General features: G+C 34.8%; 1 protein-coding gene across 1 annotated transcript in view; it reads right to left on the bottom strand.

Annotated features, from left to right (window-relative positions):
- Positions 1-5,993: 5,993 nt before the first annotated feature.
- Positions 5,994-21,637, bottom strand: part of LOC127798351 (uncharacterized) — a 29,411-nt gene continuing 13,767 nt past the window's right edge. Inside the window, exon 2 of the mRNA XM_052331866.1 lies at positions 5,994-6,501. Within this exon, the coding sequence (XP_052187826.1) occupies positions 5,994-6,501 (508 nt within the window). The remainder of the gene's footprint in view (positions 6,502-21,637) is intronic.

Here is a 21,637-nt window from a genome sequence, read left to right as displayed (position 1 = left end):
CCTATGCATTTGTCAACCGTTCTTCTTCATCTGTCGACCAGTTTTTCAATATTTGCTAATCTGTCGACCGATGCCTTGCATTTGTCGACCGTTTGTGTAGTAGAAACCCCCAACAGCTAGTTTTTCCAATCACTCAAAGTGGCTCTTCCACTACCAACGGCAAAATTCGTGAATGGGCCCTCAAGGGACCATACATACAAGTCAAATGGGTGATTCAAACCAATAAAGAGATTACATTACAAACTCCTAAGTGTTAAGACCATTATTGTGCTTCATTGGTAAATTCGTTCTCTTTCCAAGACTTTGTATTCACTTTGTTAAATTCATTATCAAGCCTTGTATTTATTTTTGAGAGAATTTGCAACTGAGAATATTGTTTCTCAAAACCTCTCATATCTTGTATCTCTTTGTATTCTACCTAGCTTGTTTTGCTAGAGGACCTACATTGCTTGTAGGAGGATCTTGAATACCTAGCTTGTTTATAGAGGGCTTGCTTGTATAAGCAAGATGTTGTAATTTCTTAATTTGTTGTTAGAGGGCCTATCTGGAGAGACAAGAAGTTTTTAGTGAATTGATTGAAAAATTCTTAGTGAGAAGTTAAGGTAGTGGATTAGACTTGGTTTAAGCCAAACCATTATATATCGTTGTTTCTTATTTGCTTGTTCTCTTTGTATTATTTATAGTTCCAAGCATTTCATTAATCCTCACTTGAACTAAAATTCATTTCTCATCAAAAGGATTTTCAGGTTCAATCAAATTTTTAAAATAACTCAATTTATCCCTCTTATCGGTGCTATTACTATTCAAATCTAACAGTGATGAATCCGTTCAGCATATAGACCACCATCGTGTCCAGTGAAGGTTGGTATGAGATAATATTAGGTTCCAGTGACGACTTTGTTTCCAGAGGAGTCATACAAAGGCTCAGGATTATCGGCCATCAAAGGGTTTGCGAGGAAGGAAAGGAAAAAGAGTATGAGTACTAGTGAGCTTTTCATTTTGTTGATGCTTTCCATTGTTTTTTTTTTTTTTTTTTTTTTTTTTTTTTGTGGATTGGTAGAAAATTAACGCTGAGTGGCTTGAATTTATAGAGATGGAAGATGAGTTGAAATCTAATTATGTTTTTATTTTTATATTTTTTTCACTTGTCTGGCTGCCCATGGGATGGATCAATGGGTAAAATGTGTATGGCAATTCTATATAATATAAATTAAATAAAAAAAGTTATAAAATGGTCCAAAGTACATTAATTTATATACGACAAAATGATCAAATAGGATAGGAAGATGCCACTTTCCATTGAAGTTTAATTGTTCGGGTAGAAATTAAAGCCGAGTGGCTTGAATTTATAAAGCTTGAAGAAGTGTCATGGTACGTATGTATATTCATGCATGCAAAATATATATATATATATATATAATATCAATTTTGCTTTGTTTTCTTGGAGGCCATTATTTTTGTCAGCTAGCTATATGTTGGGGACCGGTAGAAGTTGAATTGATTTTAAGGTTATCAATATTGTTGTCTTGTTGACATTCGTGGACTTGAAATTATATACTTTCTTATGATTTTTGTTTTCCGTTTGATTTCTTGTCTACCTATCCTATCCAGGTCCTGTTTCTTGGATTAAAAATCTGTCTGTCCACATCAGGACCACATGCATGATCAGCTTTTGATTTTTCTTTGCGGATATACTGCTCCTAACTTTGTTATTATTCTCAGCTTTTGATTTTTATGTCATTATTTTTGTCAGCTTTGGCCATCGGCCATGGCAAAACTTAAAGCCATGGCCATTCAGATATGGCCAAGCAATCGAAAAGCCGCGGTCTGAGGGATTGAAATCGGTGACAATGGCGGAGGATGAAAACAAGAGACTCATAGCGGCCATGCTTAATGACCCAAAATCGGCAGCAACCCATGGTAACCAGCGACATGAATGGCCGCGACATACGTGGTTGCCAGCGACATTCCAGCTTGTCTCAAACACAAGCAATAAACATACCAAAATTTTGCAGAAAATAACAATATATTTCCCCAATCAAAAATCATTATACAATGATATTTTCAATAAATAAGGTAGAGATACAATAGGCAATGATACCAACTCTTAGAAAAATTAAATAAAACACACTTACCTCCAACCACTATTTGTATGAAAAACCTGTATTAAAGTTGATTAGGATGCTTCCAATCAATCAGTCAAATATACAATAATGGTGTGTGCCCTCAAATTTGGACTTGATTGGGGACCCAATCCGTTTTTATTGTCTGTATAATCGTGTTATTTTTATAATAGAGGAACTCTCTATTTATAGATTGATTAAATGTCTATCTTCATTCAAACTAATCCTATCAAATTAGTTTGATTCAATTTGAAAAATAATTATTACTTTTTTCTAATAGATAAATATTGGGAGATAATTATTTAATGATTTAAATAATATTTCTCATATAAATAAGACCATCTAATGATTAATCTAATAAAAAATTACATGCATGATCACCTTTTGATTTTTCTTTACGGATATACTGCTCATAATTTTGTTATTATTCTTTTGGTTATCGCACCATCACGAGCGCCCCCACTGTTCAGTCTCACGATTTCAGTAGAAGAGGTAAATCAGAGAACCCAGCAAGTAGGTTTTGACCCTTAGCACAATCGCAAATGTAAGGACAACAAATATTTTTCATTTTTAGAGTCGTTTTTTGTTTACTGAACTATCTCCTAGATAGAACTTGAACATGAAACTTAGGGACTCATAGAACAACACCCCAACAATTCTTCCTTTTCCACTTGATGTACGCCCAAAGCAACTTTGTTATTATTCTTATGTTGATAAGAGTTTGCGATAATATAATATGTGACATACTGTGAGTTAAAAAAAAAAAAACAAAAAAAACTTCAATCATTGATTTATTGTGGAGGAGACTATATTTGAGGAGATGTCAGGGACGAAGTGAAAGCGGCATTTATTTCTCTATCATCAATTTTCACGTGACTTAAGTTCATGATGTATATGTACTGTTTATGCATTATATATGCTTGTTTTTTTTCCTTGTCTGACTATATATCCACGAAATGGATTATTAATTATTCTTCCAAAGTTGCCTATGATTATCCTACCGATACTGTTCAAAATTTGAATTTATTACATTAATGTGTAGAACGTGTATTGGTAAATTGTATGTAAAATAGTTAAATAGTACATTAATGTGTAAAAAATGTTATGGTAGTTCTGTATATATAAATTAAATAAAAAATAATTATAAGACGATCCAATGGAGCTGAGATCTGCTGTCCTCAAAAGATGTCTCATTCTTTGCCCATCTAATCAAATGCAGCCACATCATCCATTTTTAAATATCAAACAAAAAAATTATAAATGACATATATATTGATTATATATATGTTATTTGATTTTATAATTTTTTTTAAAAAAATAATATTTGAAAATGGATGATGTGACTGTATTTGATTGGATGGACAGAAAATGAGACAGACTTTGAGGACAACAAATCTCAGCTCTGATCCAACCTACATTAATTTATATAAGATAAAATAATCAAATGGGCAAAGTTTCTTGAGCTGCAGAATGAATTTGCAAAGTTTAGTTTGAGCTAGAATGAGCTTTAGATGGTTTAACACTTGTCAACAATTTAATAAATGTTTAGCTGGATTTTTCTTTATATATATATATATCTTTTGTAATTGAATCCAAAATTAGATATTTCAAAATTCTAAATTTAGATAAACAAGTCTCAATCATGATAATACATTTAAAATCATAACAATGACTTTTGTCTACTAATCAATGATTATTTATTTATTTAAGTAAAAATTCTATCATCCTTTTACTCATTTGTTAGAAATTCTATCTTTTTATGTATTAATCAACATACATCGGGTCATTACGATAAAATTATTTAGTTTAGTTGTCATTATTTTTCTAAGCTAGATTACAATTCATAAATTTGAATATTTTTTTCCTTGTCTGACTGTCCATGAAATGGATTATTAATTTAACCTTTTGTTTTTGTTGAAAATTTGGCTCACAAAAAAGATAATCTAAAGTGAAAAAGGATGTTTGAATGAGGTGTCATTAGGAGCTGGCCGGTGTGTTATACTACAAGAATCATGATAGAGGGTGGGTTAAGAATGTGGCTTGTGGATATATATATATACATATGTAGCTTTCTTTCTTTTTAAAAAAAAAAATAAAAAAAAAATGATGTAGCTTGCATTTTTAGAGGTTGTATTGGATTCTTTCAATTTTATCTTTTTAAATCAAACATTATTTATTGAGTTAATGGGTCAAAATGAAAATAAGAGAGACTCAATTAAATGTTTTATTTTAATAAAATAATTCCTTTAATTATTTCTCATTTCGTCCCTATAGCTAGTCAGTAAAATTGAATTAATGCACGTGTAAGTTGTGTGTCTATTGTTAATTTCTTTATTATCTCTGTATATATCAATATAAATTATAATAGTGTATTTCAAAATAATAATAATAATAATAATAATAATAATAATAATAATAATAGTGGAACTACAGCAATTAAATGAAGATTAGGGTGACTTCATTAATGGTTGATTGGTGCATATTTTTTAATTGTCGTTATAATTCACGGTCATGCCTTGTGCCATGGCACCAATCACATGTCATCATTACTGATGCTTTTGATGATATTTCTAATTATTAAATTCCTAGAATATTCGTTGAGATTTTAAATTAAAATAATTTGGCCTGTCTGTTAATTTTGTGCCGTTTTTGTGAGGAAAGCTGAGAAAAGGAGAGTGCTAACGATTGTGTTTATGCTATTCTTTATATTTTAAGATGATTAGAGATGTCTAGTAATTTGAATTTATAGAGCTAAAATCCTAGAAGTAGAGCTCATCGTAGTCTGATTCCGAACCAAAATTAATAAGAGTGCGTTTGATGGGAGTAGAAAATGAAGATAAAATTCATTTTTTATCTAAATTCTAGAAAATTCTATCAAATAACTTTTCAATTCCATGAAATTTGAATTTCATCTTAGTTCAAAAAATGAAGATTTTTCTTAAAATTAAGGAATTAGAATTCTTAAGAGTTGGGGTGAGAATTAAAATTTCACCCTTATTTTACACCTCTATCAAACGCACCCAATAGTAGTTTACGGGATTTTCACAAGTTCAGATGGTGGGTTCAAGTTTGGTATAAACTTGTGGGTTTAAACACAAAATCAATAATTTTTACAAATTCGAATTTTAAAAAATGCAATCCAACCCATGACCGTTATGGGTCACTCCATGTTAAATATAAGCATGTAAAAAAATATTTTTATCAAATTTGTTCTCTTTTCAGTTATTGTTCACTTGGCATGTGAGGATGAAGGAATCTTATCCGTACGATTTTTTTTATTTTTATTTTTTTTCATTTTTCCACGTTCAAGTCATGTCAATTACTTGGCTTATTTAAATATAGGCAAATGAGCTAGTCATTCACGGATGGCTATGAAATGCTTTAACGTGAAAGATGCGTACAATAAAATTCGACTGAGTATGCTATTATCTTGATATTGTAAATTTAAATTATTCTATTATATAAAAAAAATTACTTATTATGTACACCCTTAATATATAGCTTACAAATATATATATATATAACTAAAGAATATCTGTTAACTTCAAAAATACAAATTTGTAACTGAAAAAGAGAAGTTTATTGAACCTATATATGTCGATGAGATCATTGTAGACTTTTAAGAGTTATTTCCTCATCTCACAACCCTGATATTTAGAATAATTATTAATTAAATAATAAAATTAATCAGTTCAATTGAAAATAAAATAATAATTCAGTTTGATCAAATTGAAAGCAACGGTACCAAGTCCATTATTTAATTATGGGTTTATAATTTATGCATTACAAGGATCTCAAAAGTGATATCCTTATAATTTATTTCCAACAACAAGAAAGACTTGGATAAAATATTTAGATAAATAGTGGGCATTAAACCACACTAGCAATCCTTCCCTTGTTGAGTCTTGCTTCTTTAACTTGGCGAGCATATGAAGCTTTGACAATCTTCAACCGCAAGGGTGGGACACTAATGAGAGCCGTGCGTCTCTCGGCCTCAGAAGTGACCCCAACATAGCTCTTAGGTAATCCTAGTGCAGTCGGAGGATCGAAAAGAATCTGGTACACATTATCGTTGCAGACTTTCTCAAACTTGAAACCATATGGTCCTGGGTTTCCTACGAACCCATATGCTGTAACGATCCATGCACCCACTGCGTCATCAAAATAACTGACAGTCCACGCATTTGGGGATTTCCTACAAGCTTGACCACTGAAATGGATGTCCAAAGCAGAGGACTCGTGGACAACAGTACCACTCACATAGGTGTAGTTGGCAGGATAGAATAGTACTGCCTGACCCAACGATGAGTCTGAATTTTCTTGGAAGATTTCTCCTGGACAAGTTGATGGTTTGGCATATAAACCACCACCATGTCCACTGAACGCAGGCACGAGATATTATTGGGTGCCTGTGACGACTTTATCGCCGGAGGAGTCGTACAAGGGCTCAAGATTATCAGCCATAAGAAGATTTGGGAGCGAGGAAAGGAGAAGGAAGGAGAGTAGAAGCAGCAATGAACTCTTCATTTTGTTGATGTTTTTCAAGACTTTCTTTATTTTTTTTTTGTGGGCAGAAAAGCAAAGCTGAGTAGCTTGAATTTATAGAGACGGAAGATGAGAAAAAAATTAAATTATGATCAGATCAATTTATTGTGGAGGAGACTATAGTGAGGAGATGTCGGGACCAAGTGAAAGCAACATTTATTTCTCTATCATCAATTTTCATGTGACTAATTAGGTTCACGATGTGTCTGTACTGTTTATGCATTATGCTTGTTTTTTTTTTCCTTGTCTGGCTATCTATGAAATGGATTATTAATTATTCTTCCAATATTGTCTTTGATTATCCTTCTAATATATATATTGCTTACAATTTTAATTTATTATACATGATTGTATGTAAAATAGTTAAATAAAAGATCAATGTGTATAACGTGTAAGGTAGTTCAGTATATATAAATTAAATGCAAAATAATTATAGAGTGTTCCAACGTACATTAATTTATGTAGGATAAAACAATCAAATGGTTATAGTTTCCTGAGTTGCAGATTGAATTTATGAGGTTTAGAGAGTTTGGGAACAAGGAAAGGAGAAGGCAAGAGAGTACCAATACTAGTGAGCTCTTCATTCTGTTTATGCATTATGTTTTTTTTTTATTCCTTATCTGACTGTCCACGAAATGGATTATTGATGTTTTTTTCTTTATATATATAAATATATATATATATCTTTTGTAATTGAATCCAAAATTAGATATTTCAAAATTTTAGATTTAGATAAATAAGTCTCAATGATCAGAATACATTTAAAATTATAACAATGACTTTTGTCTACTAATCAAAGGTTATTTATTTATTTAAGTGAAAATTCTGCAATTCTACTCATCATCCTTCTACTCATTTGTTAGAAATTCTATCTTTTTATGCATTAATCAAGATATATCGGATTATTACGATAAAATCATTTAGTTTGACTATCGTTATTTTTGTAAGCTAGTTATACATTTGGGACATGTGAAAATTATATGATTTTATTTATAGATATGATTTAGTTTCCCCTATCATTTTACATATAAGAGAAAATAATTATATGGGGTGCTTGGTCCAACATATACAATAAATTTCTAATTGATGAGATTTTATATGTTATCTATATATAAATTTGCACGCGCATGATTCAATATTAAGATAAAGATGCCAAGTAATCGAGAAACTTAATAATCAAACCAATAGCTCAAGTAGCTCTTACAAAAATTGTCAGAATCTGTTTACATATAATTCAATTGATCTAAGAGAATAGTTGTAGTTAACCTCCTTTTCCTTTTCTTTCGTAGAAGATATTATAAATTTATATGTCGTTGCTTACGTTTTGTGCAATGTATGATTTGATTAAATAAAAAAATATAAATACAAATTTGATTGCAAAGACAAGTAAAGTCACAAAGAACAATAGACTAACATTACAAGAAATTCGAGATTAGCAATAAAATTTTCTTTGTTATTTTGTGATGGAATAACGATGGAATCGCAACGGATTACGAAAAAAGAATTTCATAAAATTAGGGACAGATTAGCGATGGAACAATCTTCTGTTGCTAATGTAATTAAAAATAAATAAAAAATTAATTTTTTAGTGACGAAAATAATAATCTATCGTTAAAATTAGCAACGAACAGGTGTTTCTATTGCTAAGTTTTAATAATAATAAAAAATTAAATTAAATTTTTATCTAGCGACGGAATGAATTTTTCGTCTCTAATTTTAGCGACGGATAATTAATTCTATCTCTAAAATTAAAAATAAAAAAAAATAATTTTAATATTTGTTTAAATAACAAAAAAATGAAAAATTAATTTTTGCGACAGAATATTCAATCCGTGGCTAGTTTTAATTTTGTTTTATTTTATAAATATATTTTGATCATTATAAAAATATTTTTAATTTATTTTAACGATGGAGTCCGTTAATTTAAATTTCCAATTTTATTTTTTTGATTTTTAGTCAATTAACTTATAAATATTTAAAGTTGATATGAATATATAAATATTTAAATTTTATAAGAAATTAAATATATTAATGTATAAATATATTTAAAAAATTAAATATACATTTAAACATGAGATGAATATAAAAGATATAATTTTTAAAATTTAAAATTTTTAATTTAAATAAATATATTAAGTTAAGATGAATTGAAAATGTTAATTTATAAATATTTAAATTTTTATTTATAAATATATAAGTCTATAAAATAAATATATTTATTTAAATTCTAATTATATCAATTAATATATTTCATGTGCATTGTCGACGTTCAGAATTAACCGATCGTGATTCGTAGACTCACAATGAGAAAATATGCCAAAATGCAAGGAGGAAAAACAAAACAGAACGTACCCAAGAAGTTTTTACGTGGTTCAGCCAAAATGAGGCCTACTCTACGACTATTCTATGATTATTCCGACAGAATCACAGTATATTATTATGGTTGACCTCTCTCTTTACAATGATTTTCGTCCCCTATTTGTAGTAGGGGTGTTTACAATTTACATAAAATCTAAAATAATAGGATAATATTATGGAGACAAGATGTCATTATCAATTTCATAAAATCAGGAGTGGGCTCTATATTATCAGGGATATAGTTTGCATTAGATAAAGTAGGTGGATCCCTACCTCTGGTTATCCAGCGGCAATGTTATTATGTGAGCTGAACGGATAGGCCGGCAAGTTGTAGGTATTGCTAAGAGCTCGCTTGAAGCATCCCTGGGAGCATTGCTGAGAGCATGCTGGGAGTTCACTTGGTTTCGTGATCTGAGCTTGGGTTTCAGCGATGTGCGAGCTTGTTCTGATGAGCTTAGCCTGGGCCTATTAGGTTTTAGACGATTGGGCCGGCCTGCTGGATCGAGTCCAGCCCATAAGGAATAGTCTGAGAGATATCTATAACACAAACCCCCCAGCTCGTGATGCGATCTTCGAATTGGGACCTGATGGATGCCAGTTATTCTAGCTGTCAATTCGCCTTTCAGACTTTTGCCCAATCGCTTCAAATCACGCTAGTTTATGCCACACGTCTTGTCTGAGACGCGTTTAGTGTGCATGTTTTCCCATTACTTCCCGTGATCATAACCGTAGACCCACAAGCAGTCATGCAATCGGTTAACGCAGAGCATGCCATAAGTCATTTTGATCTGACGGTTGAGATCATTCAAGCTGAAGGTATAAATAGCAGAGAAATCCTTCGTTTTTCCCTCTTCATGCCATTTTAAAAATCTTTGCTTTAGCTTTCTGCTCTCGAGACTTCCACTGCGACCAAGTTCTTTCGATTGGAATCATTCATGGGCCGACCACCACTCGAGGCTTGCTCTGGACTTTCATATCGACAAGAAGTCCACTGTTTGGTGAGTTCTTCGTGATCTCTATCTCTTTCTTGAGGTTTCTTTCATTTGGGCCATTCATTATCATTTTTTTCCCATTGGCTCTTTGGTCTTTCTGATTCTGTCGGTGGCGCTTCCCTTTTTCTGGTGCATCGATTTGAATCGGTTTATTAGGCATCTTCAAAGCCTTCTGGCTTAAAGACCTTAGGATTAGTCTTTCATGGAGTACCGGGCTTGTAGTCGTAGCCCCTTTGTCTTAGGCGACACCCCGTTGCAAAGCGCATGACCTTTCAAATAGGCAGTACATTTAGGGTTTTTTCCAATTCTTCGAGGTCTGGTCTACGACCTGCGACCAGCTGACTGTTCTTGCTTTTTCTGTAGATGTTTGATTCTGTTCAAGAAAACTCGAGTCAAAAGAGCTGCAACCACTTCACAGGAGAAGACAACATGTGAAACTCTGAAGACTGTCGTGATAGAGATGCATAACATCGGAGGAACAAGCTCGCGAGCTAGGGAGGTCGCAAAAGTGATGAGTTCCGAGACTGATCCGGCTGTCAGCGAGCTTATCGCTGAAAAAGGCCAAGGATAAGAGCTCTTTAGGCAATTCCCTTCTAAGGTTAAGTTCCACGAGGTGGGGACTTGCACCCGAGAGTTCTGTCTCCCTAAGAATTGCCAAGTGTATATCCTCTCTCTGAGCTTCCATGCAGCCTATCCCCCAACTGGCTTCATAGCCATTAGCCCCTAGCATCTCGAGTTTGGTTTTAGGTTTCCTCTTGCACCATATCTTCTTAACCTTCTCAACGAGCTCAAGCTCGCACCCTTTCAACTGATCCCAAATTCATATACCCAACTCACTTCTTTAACCATTTTATTACTTAGGAATAAACTTTCTCCCCTATCTTCGAAACTCATCAAATTCCTTTTTTTTTTCAAGAGTGCCAATGACGGGCTGTACTATTTGGCAGCTCGTCCTTCACCTTACAAAGTCATTAATTCTTTCCCAAGGCAGAGTAAAGGGGAAGTCCAACGCAGGCGACTACAAGTCCAATTGGTTCTTCGTTTCTTACCCTTTGCTCTTGTCACTCAAAAACTTCAGCTTTGCAGTGACCCCTGATAATAATAAATAAATAGTAGTTTTGGACTCAGGCCATTCATCGATCATTCAAGAATTCAAAAAATCAAAAGCACCCATTTTAAAAAATTAATTTGTAAACTTAAAAATAAATATTTAGTCTTTGGGTTAAATTTGTCAAAAAAAATTTGTTGGCATCCTTAATTATCAGCTTATCTTAATTGGACCACCTGTATGCATCCGTTTAAATTTGGATAAAATTAAGTCCTTCAAACTCCATTTGAAAATCTGATAACTTAGGCATGTGAAAATCTTTGAAACTATTATTGTATGTTGGACCACATACATCATTTGAATATTTTGTCGTATATATATATATATATATATATTATTGTATGTTTAATTGGACCACTCTATAACTATTTTTCTTGCAAAATTATATATAGAGAACACCCCTTTAATCCTTCTATTTATAACTGATCTTGCATTAATCCAATGGTTAAGACTTAAGGGTGTTAATTTATTATAAAAACAAATTAATAATCCTTTTTATGCATGTTTACATATGTATGTTCTCTCTTCATATATATATATATATATATATATATATGAAGTTTGTAGTGTGTAAAATAAGAATTTGATGGATGGCATATATACATTGATTTTAGCTCTATACGAGTTGTAGTGGACACAAATTTTATTAATTTGATCATCCACATATAATATCACAATAATACTATATATATAAGAGTGGATATATTTGTAAGATTTGAATCATCTATTGATCTTTTACACAGATTATAAAGATTGAATGTTATGTGACCACAAAAAGATTGTCGATCAGAATTTATTTTCTCTATTTTGTAGGAAAATCACCAAATAAGTTCAGATTTTTTTTAATAATTCTAAATAGTTTGCTTCTTTTTCATTTTTTTTTTATCAAATTAACCCTATTATTTTTTGTTTAAAGTGACAAATATATTGGTTTCGCTTACCTATTTTTGATGATTAATGTTCACTATTTTAAGGGTTAAATTATATTTTAATTAATATATATTACAATATCATCAACATGTGTGTATAGTGTTCGATATTGTAAAAAAAAAAAATTATTAAAAATAATAATTATAAATTTATATATAATTATCAATGATTTAATTGCAAAAGGGTCCAATTTGATCACATTTTAAAACATCAAGAAATGATTTGGTATTTGTTAAAAATATAATATTCAATCTTTGGGTTAAAGTTTTTGAGCGCCCTCCGCAACTCGACCCTGCGATTGCTGTAGGAGATGTAAATCAAAGTACCTAGTAGCCAGTTCAACCCCTAGCCTTTCTCTGCAAACGTGAGGAGAAAGGCATCAACTTATCTTAATTGGACCACGTGCATGCATGCGTTTAAATTTGGATGGAAATCCTTGAAACTCCATTTGAAAATTCGATAACTTAGGTGTGTGAAAGTCTTTGAAACTATTAAGGTATATTTGGACCACATACATCATTTGATTATTTTGTCATATATATTATTGTACGTTTAATTGGACCACTCTATAACTATTTTTCTTGTAAAATTATATATAAAGAACTACCACATACGTTTTACATATTAATTGATATATTATTTATGAACTATTTAGGTACGTTGAATTTAGTAACACACATTTTAAACATTGATGTCCTATCATTTTTTTTCTTTCTTCATAAATTGAAAAAGTGAGCAATGTATCGGTGGAGTAGTCCAAAGGCAATATTGGAATATCCATTTCATGAACAGCCAGAGAAAGAAAAAAAAAAACAAATAACAATATTGCATATGGGTCCATAAATAACGTAAAATTAAATTTGATGCATCTCGTATCATTAATTATTTTGTCTTTATATGTATAATGAGAAAAGAAATTATATCATATCAATAAAGAAAGTCTTCAAAATTAAACCATATATATGGTTTTGTCATTTCATGTTCTAAGCTCACTAAATTCTTTCTCGATGCAGCTAAAAAGGGTATTGGCTTAAAATGCTTGTAGTGTGCATAAGGTTTGTAATAGAATAATGGATTGGGGGTACTTAAAATTATCTGAATAAAAATATGCTTTTAATTTGAATTATTATTATTAATGAATTATTACAAATTTAGTGTTGAGGAAAGAGAACATGACTACTCGTGGATAGGGGCGGGCGGGGGGGACCCTGGCCCCCTAGAAATTTTGGAAAAATTATATATATATATATATATATTAAATAAAATTAATATTTTATTCTATCTTTAGTTAGATAAATAAAAATAAATAATACATATTTGTCTTTATAAAAACTATTGATTTGAATAGTAAGATCAATTTTTTAATCTCATCTTCAAACAATTTAGAACAACAAATACACCTAAAAATTTGTTTCCACTCATGATAAAGACCCCTACATCTCTTTGTTCTAACAAATAAAGAATTAAATTAATCAAATCTCCTAAACTTAATTTTTTAGGACTTTTAAGGTCATTATTCCTCTCATTTTGTTTCAATTTAGTTTTTTTTATTTTAATTTATTTTTACATTTCTCTTTTCTGGATGTTGGATTTTTATGGATAATTTATATTGAATTTTAAAATGAAAAATTAAATTTATTTGGCTCACAAAAACATGAAAAAACTAAATTTCTATTTGGTATACTTTTATTTTATATTATTTACCTTACATAAATAAAATATCAATTATGTGTTATTAGAGTTTCCTCTTTTAATCAAAATCAAATATATTTGTATACGATTTCCGATTCAATTACAAAAGATAAAACACAGGAAATATTAGAACCCAACTAATCATTTATTAAATGTTGATCAACTTTCTTGCTTCATTCCTCCAAACAAAAAAAAAGAAAAAAGAAAAAAGAAAGGGTTTTTCTTCGTTTTTTAGAACTATTTTCTTTATTATTAGAGGTTGAATCTGATTAGAAGAAGAAAATAAAATAAAATAAAATATAGGGACAAATAATTGAACTCAATAAAGTGATGAACTATAAATTGTTGATAGGTGTTAAACCATCTCAAGCTCTGTCAAGCTCAAAAAAGCTCCTAAATTCAATATGCATCTCAAGGAACCGGAAGCCTGTAACCATTATATGCCATAAATGTATGCACCAATAGAGATACAGTATTTGTAATTCTTTTAGAGGAGCAATATTGCTTCTAATTTCTCTGTTTTCTGGTTTCATCTTCAATCTTATTCAAGCTTTCAATAGGTAGGCCGACACTACGTGATTGGTATAAAATATAGGTATTAAGTCAATCTCTATCAAAAGCTTATATTTTCTCACTTAGTCACGTCATTATCATTGTTTAGGTGATTGGAGGACATATATTCTGTTAGAATCGAGTATCTACGGCATCAATAGCCAAGAGGAGATGAATTGGGTTATTTAAAAAGTTGATTGAATTTGAATTTTTTTTTGATGAAAAATAAGATTTTAGTGCAAGTGAGGATGTTTGGAATAATAAATGAAAGAAATAGCACAAGCAAATAAGAGTCACAATGATATATAGTGGTTCGACTTAAATCAAGTCTAATCCACGACCTTAGCTCCTTACTAAGGATTTTTCAACCAATCCACTAAAACATTCTATCTCTCCAGATAAGTCCTCTAGCAAAAAGTTAGAAATTTACAACCTCTTACTTAGACAAACAAGCTGTAATATCCCGAAATTTGGGAATTAAATACATAATTATTAATTTATTTGGGAACAATTAATAATTGCTGCATTTTGCATTTGAAGTGATTTTGATTTATTGGAATTGAATAATCTGGTGAATGGTTGATGCTTAGTAATTGCGTCTAAGTTGATTGTTAAATATTTTTGGGGTTTAAGGGAAGGGAAATATTAATTATTAATTATTGAGGTTGTGGTGGTTATTGAATATTGGTGGGTTAAACAGGACATATTAATTTATTTGGGGTACTTAGAGATTTAAGAAAAGGTGTAATTAAGTTATTTGGAGAAGATAATTATTTATCAGAGAGTATTTAGGAAAAATAATAAAATAAATTAAATGGGTGGAATTTTGGAAATGTTAGGGCGTAAGTGGAATAAGAAAGAAATGGAACTTGGGCGTGTGTGCAATTAATGGAAGTTCTGGGTGTTGGAATGCAATTTTCGGAAAGTGGCTGAGGGTTCCTTTAAATTTAGTTTGGTGTGTTCATATGTTGAAAGGAGCAGCTGGCCGAGTGGCGCGCGGGCGCGAGGGAGGCAGGTGAGGCGCGGGATCGAGCCAAGGAGCGGACGCGCACGTTGGGAAGAAAAAATTAATTTTTGGGTAGTACAGGCAGCCCAAAACGACGCCGTTTCATGTAAGGCGGTGGGCAGCCCTTGGGTGAATGCAATGAAATTAGGATAAAAGAAAAGTTAAGGAATGCCTGGCCGTGTAAGCCTATTGGTGAAGATATGTGTATATGCTGCTAAGCAAATATATATATATATATATAGATGTTCCTATGTTTATAAGCTAAGCATATTGGTGAGTTGTTAATATTATATATTAATTAATTAATTATATATATATATATTGAGGAGGTTATTGATGTGATAAAATTTAAATCAAATATAAGATTCGTCGGGATTTTATTTATGGTGTGTCTACATGAGATTTTAGATGGTTAAATTATTTAAATTACACGATTAAATTTAATTAGTGTGAGCCACGGGTTTTATTAATAGTTATTATACGTTTTACTTCGCAGTAGGAGTACAAGGAAGAGAAGAAACGGCCGTGTAAAGGCAAGCTCCTCACCCCCTCCTCGTGTTCTTCAATTCTCGTGAAAGACCCATTGATTTCCTGTATTTTATCTTCTCCTTTACTCTAATTCGGCACCTAACCTTATTTGTTAAATTATTATTCATTTGTTTTAATTTAAATTAAATCCGAGACTTCTAGAGCTTTATTTGTTGTGTGCCTACGGGAGTTTATACCGCCCCCACTCCTTTTGAGAATGATGCTGAACCAGTTTGGGGACTAGGTTCCTAGACGTGCGGGTTTATTTACGATTTTATTGGGTTTATTTACAGTTTTTCCTAGATTTATTTATGGTTCGGTTAGAGCTATCGAGCAGTAGGGCAGGGGTCGGTTGTTGGTGATGTTGGGGTAGACTATTGTACGGCCCTGATGTGGACCGTCGGGTGGACACTTCTTGTCACTGACCGTTGACCGGTGCCGGGCACTGCTGACTAGCTCTGACAGTATGTGATTTACTGCACGTTTAGATTTATTATATTGCTGTTCATGACTTGATATACACATGGGTACGAGTTGCATATTGGGATATTCATTTACTGAGTGTGCTTGGACACGGGCATGCTAGCTTGGTTAGGTTGCATTCAGCACGAGCATATGTATCGCGTGTGGTTTACTATGTGGGCGGAGCATGGTCTGATGCCTAGATCTATGGGCGCCTTGTATCACGTTGATGCTCATTACGCCATTGCATTTCTATGTGCATTGCATGGCTACTGGTAGTTATTAGTTCTCGGACAGGAGTACCGTTCTGAGGGAGCCTATGGCTCGATTGTCGGGAGTACCGACGGGGACGGGCAACGAGAGTACCGGCCCGGGATCGCACGAGCAGGTTTGTGGAGATATTTGTTGCCTTTCAGGGCGGCGGCATGTTGGTATGGGACTTGGGTGCCGTGTGTCTTGTGTGGGCCCCAAGGACCGGTATGTACTTTTATTATGCTTTACTATTATGTTGTAGCGTCTCATGCCTTGTGTGTACCTGGGGGTTTATTTTGGGGAGAGTTTTCTGGTTATGTTCAGCCTTCAGCCTTTCTTTTCTTTATGCTTGTTGAGTCTCTCGACTCACTTTGCTTTCCATCATTCCAGGTAGTGACAGCGTGGGCCATGGCAAGGGAGTCAGCTTTAGTGGCAGAGTCGGTACGGTGTACAGGCAGTCCCGTCAATCCCTATCCACTCTGATGTCTAAGTAGAATTTACTCTATTATTTCGTACTGTGCCAGGTCTTTTCTCGAGTCTTATGTATGTTGGCACAGGAGTTTGTGTTTATTTATTTATCTTGTGACCGCTGTGTTAGCGGTAGGGGTGTGCACGGTGCGGTTTGGGCGGTTTGGGCGGTTTGGGAAGGATTTAATAAGCCAAACCGCATGTGCGGTTTGGCATTAAACCAGACCACGCGGTCTGGTTTGGTGTGCACAAACCGCACCAGACCGCACCGCATTTGCGGTGCGGTCTGGTGCGGTTTCCGCGGTTTGATGCTTTTTTATTGTTTCATTTGGTATTTCCTTCACTAACTTATAAATTTTTAATTAAAACATAAAAATCAATGCATAAAATCATAATTTTTAAATTTTTATAGTATCTTGGAGTTTAAAACTAAAATAAGTTACTATCTAATAAAAAATACAAATTTAAAAGTTTTAAATCTACAACATAACCACATGCTCATAATATAAAAATAACACAAAAATCCACAATATAATTCATGGTCAAGAAATTATATATTTTTAATTTACTTTTTTAATTTTTAAATTATTAGATATTTTTAATTTTTTTATTAATATACTACTTGGCCAGTTTGGTTTTAACCAAACCAAAAAAATCACAAACCGCAAACCGCACGGTTTGAGAATTTCTCAAACCGTGCCAAACCGCACCCCCAAAAAACCGCACGGTTTGGTGCGGTGCGGTTTGGTGCGGGCGGTTTCCGCGGTTTGACGGTTTTTTTGCACACCCCTAGTTAGCGGGGTACCCATAGTGCATGCATGTCTTGAGCTTTGCTTCCGCTGTTCTTATTTTTGTGTATGCATGCCGGGGTGGTCTTTGTCATGTGTTTTTCTCTTTTCTCCTTCTGTAGGCGCTCCCGTTCGGGTAGTCCGGGTGGTTGGGGATATCCGAGTGTGTAATAACCCAAAATTAATGAAAGTGTAAATTAAATCTACCTAGATTAAATTTAGTTAATTATTTAATGTGATATCATTTTTGTGTACTTGTGTGCGTGTGCGTGGAGGTTTAAGAATGGCCAGTGGCCATGTTTTTCAAAGAAGAGCAGAGGAACAGAGAGTGAGAGATAGAGATCAGGGGGGGCTCGAGAAATGAGCAGAGAGTGAGAGATAGGGTAAGAGAGGGAGATGGAGAGAGAGCTTAACAGAGGGAGCAAGCTGAGAGAGAGCTCGCGAGAAAGAGAGAATGAGAGACCGAGAGAGGGGGAGAGAGACACAAAGTGCAAGGCCGCCATGGGAGGCTGGCCGAGAGCTCGGCCATGGCAGCCGAGCACCTCATCGCGGCCATGGGCGATACGGAGCAGCGGTGGCGGCGGCGACGCGAGGTAGTAGCAGCGGCTGGAGCAGCGAGGGCCGTCCATGGCAGGCGGTTGTGCGCAGGCGGTTGCGCCAGGAGCTCGGCCGCGCTACTGGTGCGCTGGTTCGGGCGAGGAAGAAGGTGCGAGGGAGGCAGCGCAGGGAAGAAGAAGAAGGAGAGGAAGAAAGGAATAAGAAGAAGAAGAAGAAGAAGAAGAAGAAGAAGAAGAAGGAGAGAAAGGAAGAACAGAAGCAGCGCGCAGGAGCAGGGGCGTGGGAAGAAGAAGAAGAAGAAGAAGAAGAAGAAGAAGAAAAGGAGAAGAAAAAAAGAAGAAATGGAAGAAAAAGAAAATGAGGAAAAATAATAGGATTTTGGGATTTTTCGGCATGGGAAGTGATCAGGTACGTGGGTAAAAATTAATAGAAGCATGTTATATTTTAATTATAAATTTTTCGCGATTAAAATTAATTAATTTGGGTCCCGGTTGTGTTATTTGCTAGAAAATGATTTAATTTGCATCGGGAGCTCGAAAGAGACAGGAATCAGCTAGTTTCAGGCAAGTTCCAATCCCTTTCCTCGTATTCTTTAATTCCCGTGAGAAACCCTGTGATTTCTCGTATTTTATACCCTCCCTTCGTCTGTTTCGACTCGTTTATTAATTATGGAATTTGGAGTCGTTTGATTTAAATTTAATTTATTAAGCTGGCTTTATTAGCGTGATTTAATTTAAAATAAATATGAGACTTGTTGAGATATTAATTGTGGTGCGCTTACGTGGGATTTTAGACGGCTAAATTAATTATATTACACGGTAGATTTATTTAATTAAAGTCGCGATTTTATTTATTGCCAGCGAACGTTTTACTTCGTAACGGGTGCGCAAGAAAAGCAAGGAACGGCCGTGTAAAGGCAAGCTCTTAACCCTCTCTTCCTGATCTTTAATTCTCGTGAAACACCTCGTGATTTCCTGTACTTTCTTCTCTCCCTTACTCTAATTCGGCTCCTAACCTTATTTGTTATTCCTATTAATTTGTTTTAATTTAAATTAAATCCGAGGCTTCTAGAGTTTTATTTGTTGTGAGCTTATGGGGGGTTTGTACCGCCCCCACTCCCTTTGGGAATGATGCCGAACCAGCCTGAGAATTAGGTTCCTAGACGGGCGGATTTATTTATGATTTTATCGGGTTTATTTACAGCTTTTTCTCGGATTTATTTATGGTTCGGTTAGAGCTATTGAGCAGTGGGGCAGGGGTCGGTTGTTGGTGACGTCGGGGTAGACTATGGTACGGCCCTGATGTGGACCGTCGGGTGGACACCCCTAGTCACTGGCCGTTGACCGGTGCCGGGCATTGCTGACTAGCTCTGCCGATATGTGATTTACTGCATGATTAGATACATTGTACTACTGTTCATGATTTGATATGCACATGGGTACGGGATGCATATTGGGATATCCATTTATTGAGTATGCTTGAGCACGGACATTCTAGTTTGGTTAGGTTGCATCCACCCCGAGCATATGCATGGCGTGTGGTTTACTATGTGAGCGGAGCATGGCCTGATGCCTGGATGTATGGGCGCCTTGTATCACGTTGATGCTCATTACGCCATTGCATTTCTATGTGCATTGCATGGATACTGGTAGTATTTAGTTCTCGGACGGGAGTACCGTTCCGAGGGAGCCTATGGCTCGGTTGTCGGGAGTACCGACGGATACAGGTGACAGGAGTACCGGCCTGGGACAGCGCGCGCAGGTTTGTGGAGACACTTGTTGCCTTTCAGGGCAGCGACAGGTTGGTATGGGACTTGGGTGCCAAGTGTCTTATGTGGGCCCCAAGGACCGGTATGTGCTTTTATTTTGTTATACTATTGAGCTGTTGTGTTGTAGCGTCTCATGGCTTGTGTGTACCTGGGGGTTTATTTTGGGAAGAGTTTTTTTGGTTATACTCAGCCTACAGCCTTTCTTTTCCTTATGCTTGCTGAGTCTCTCGACTCACCTTGCTTTCCATCATTCCAGGTAGTGGCGGCGTGGGCCATAGCAAGGGAGTCAGCTTAAACGGCAGAGTCGGTGTGGTGTACAGGCAGTCTCGTCAATCCCTATCCACTCTAATGTCTAGGTAGAATTTACTCTATTATTTCGTACTGTGCCAGGTCTTTTCTCGAGTCTTGTGTATGTCGGCACAGGAGTTTGTGTTTATTTATTTATCTTGTGACCGCTGTGTTAGCGGGGTACCCATAGTGCATGCATGTCTTGAGCTTTGCTTCTGCTGTTCTCATTTTTGTGTATGCATGCCGGGGTGGTCTTTGTTTTCGTGTTTCATTATTTTTCTCCTCTCGTAGGCGCTCCCGTTCGGGTAGTCCGGGTGGTTGGGGATATCTGGGCGGGGGTGCTTACAATGTTGGTATCAGAGCGTAGTTTGAGTCAGTTTTCGGGGACGAGTTCCTGTACACCAAAGTTGTTGGGTAGAGTTAGAGAGGTCTAGACGAATCGAATAGGGTTAGGCTGTGTCCCAGTTAAGTTTTGCTAGTTCGTGTGAGAGATTGTGTCCCAATTAATATCGTGCAAAGGTGATAAGTGCACGTTAGGATAGGAATAGGAGTTTGCTTTTGGAGGTGGAGGTGGGCAAGACGAAGAGGAGTACCTCGTGAGTTATATGTATTGGCTTGACGAGTTGTTTCAAGAGTCGATTCACGAGATCTTTTGGGGACTGTCAGAGAGACAAGTCATGTTCGCCCGTGAGCACATGAAGGACATGTGGAGGCGACTGACTAAAGTAGTGATGAATGATGTGAGACTTTGTTCCCATTATGATATTTTTGCCGAAGCGGTGAGGTAACAAGTTGCCATTTGGGAGTCTTCCTAGGGACCGGTATAGGACGTGCCCAATAGTGGAGCACAACCTGGCACTTAGTTAGTCAAAGCCACCGTGAGGGTATTGTCATAGCCACCAGATGGACATATTGGACCCAGCCCCAGCGTAGCTAGCAATGAGGACTTAACGTACCTGGCAGATGAAGTTACCTCGGTTGCCAAGGGTGACGAGGGGAGTTTTAGTTAGTATGATTGGTAGGGGGCTGTAATGCAAATGTGTGGTTGTAAATTACGAGTTTTATAAGGATGAGAATTATGTGAGAAACATCATATGCAATGTTTGAGGGTATTATGTAATGAGGTCGTGGTAGAATGTGACCTGGAGGTTCATGATTGAATTTTGCCAGGAGTGATACGGGAAGGTCCCACCATGTGAAAATGTGCTATAGGAGTTCG

Source organism: Diospyros lotus, chromosome 3 (assembly GCF_014633365.1).
Source record: "Diospyros lotus cultivar Yz01 chromosome 3, ASM1463336v1, whole genome shotgun sequence".
NCBI classification, from domain to species: Eukaryota; Viridiplantae; Streptophyta; class Magnoliopsida; order Ericales; family Ebenaceae; genus Diospyros; species Diospyros lotus.
Note: the sequence above shows the minus strand (reverse complement) of the source record. Positions and strands in the feature narration are given on the sequence as shown.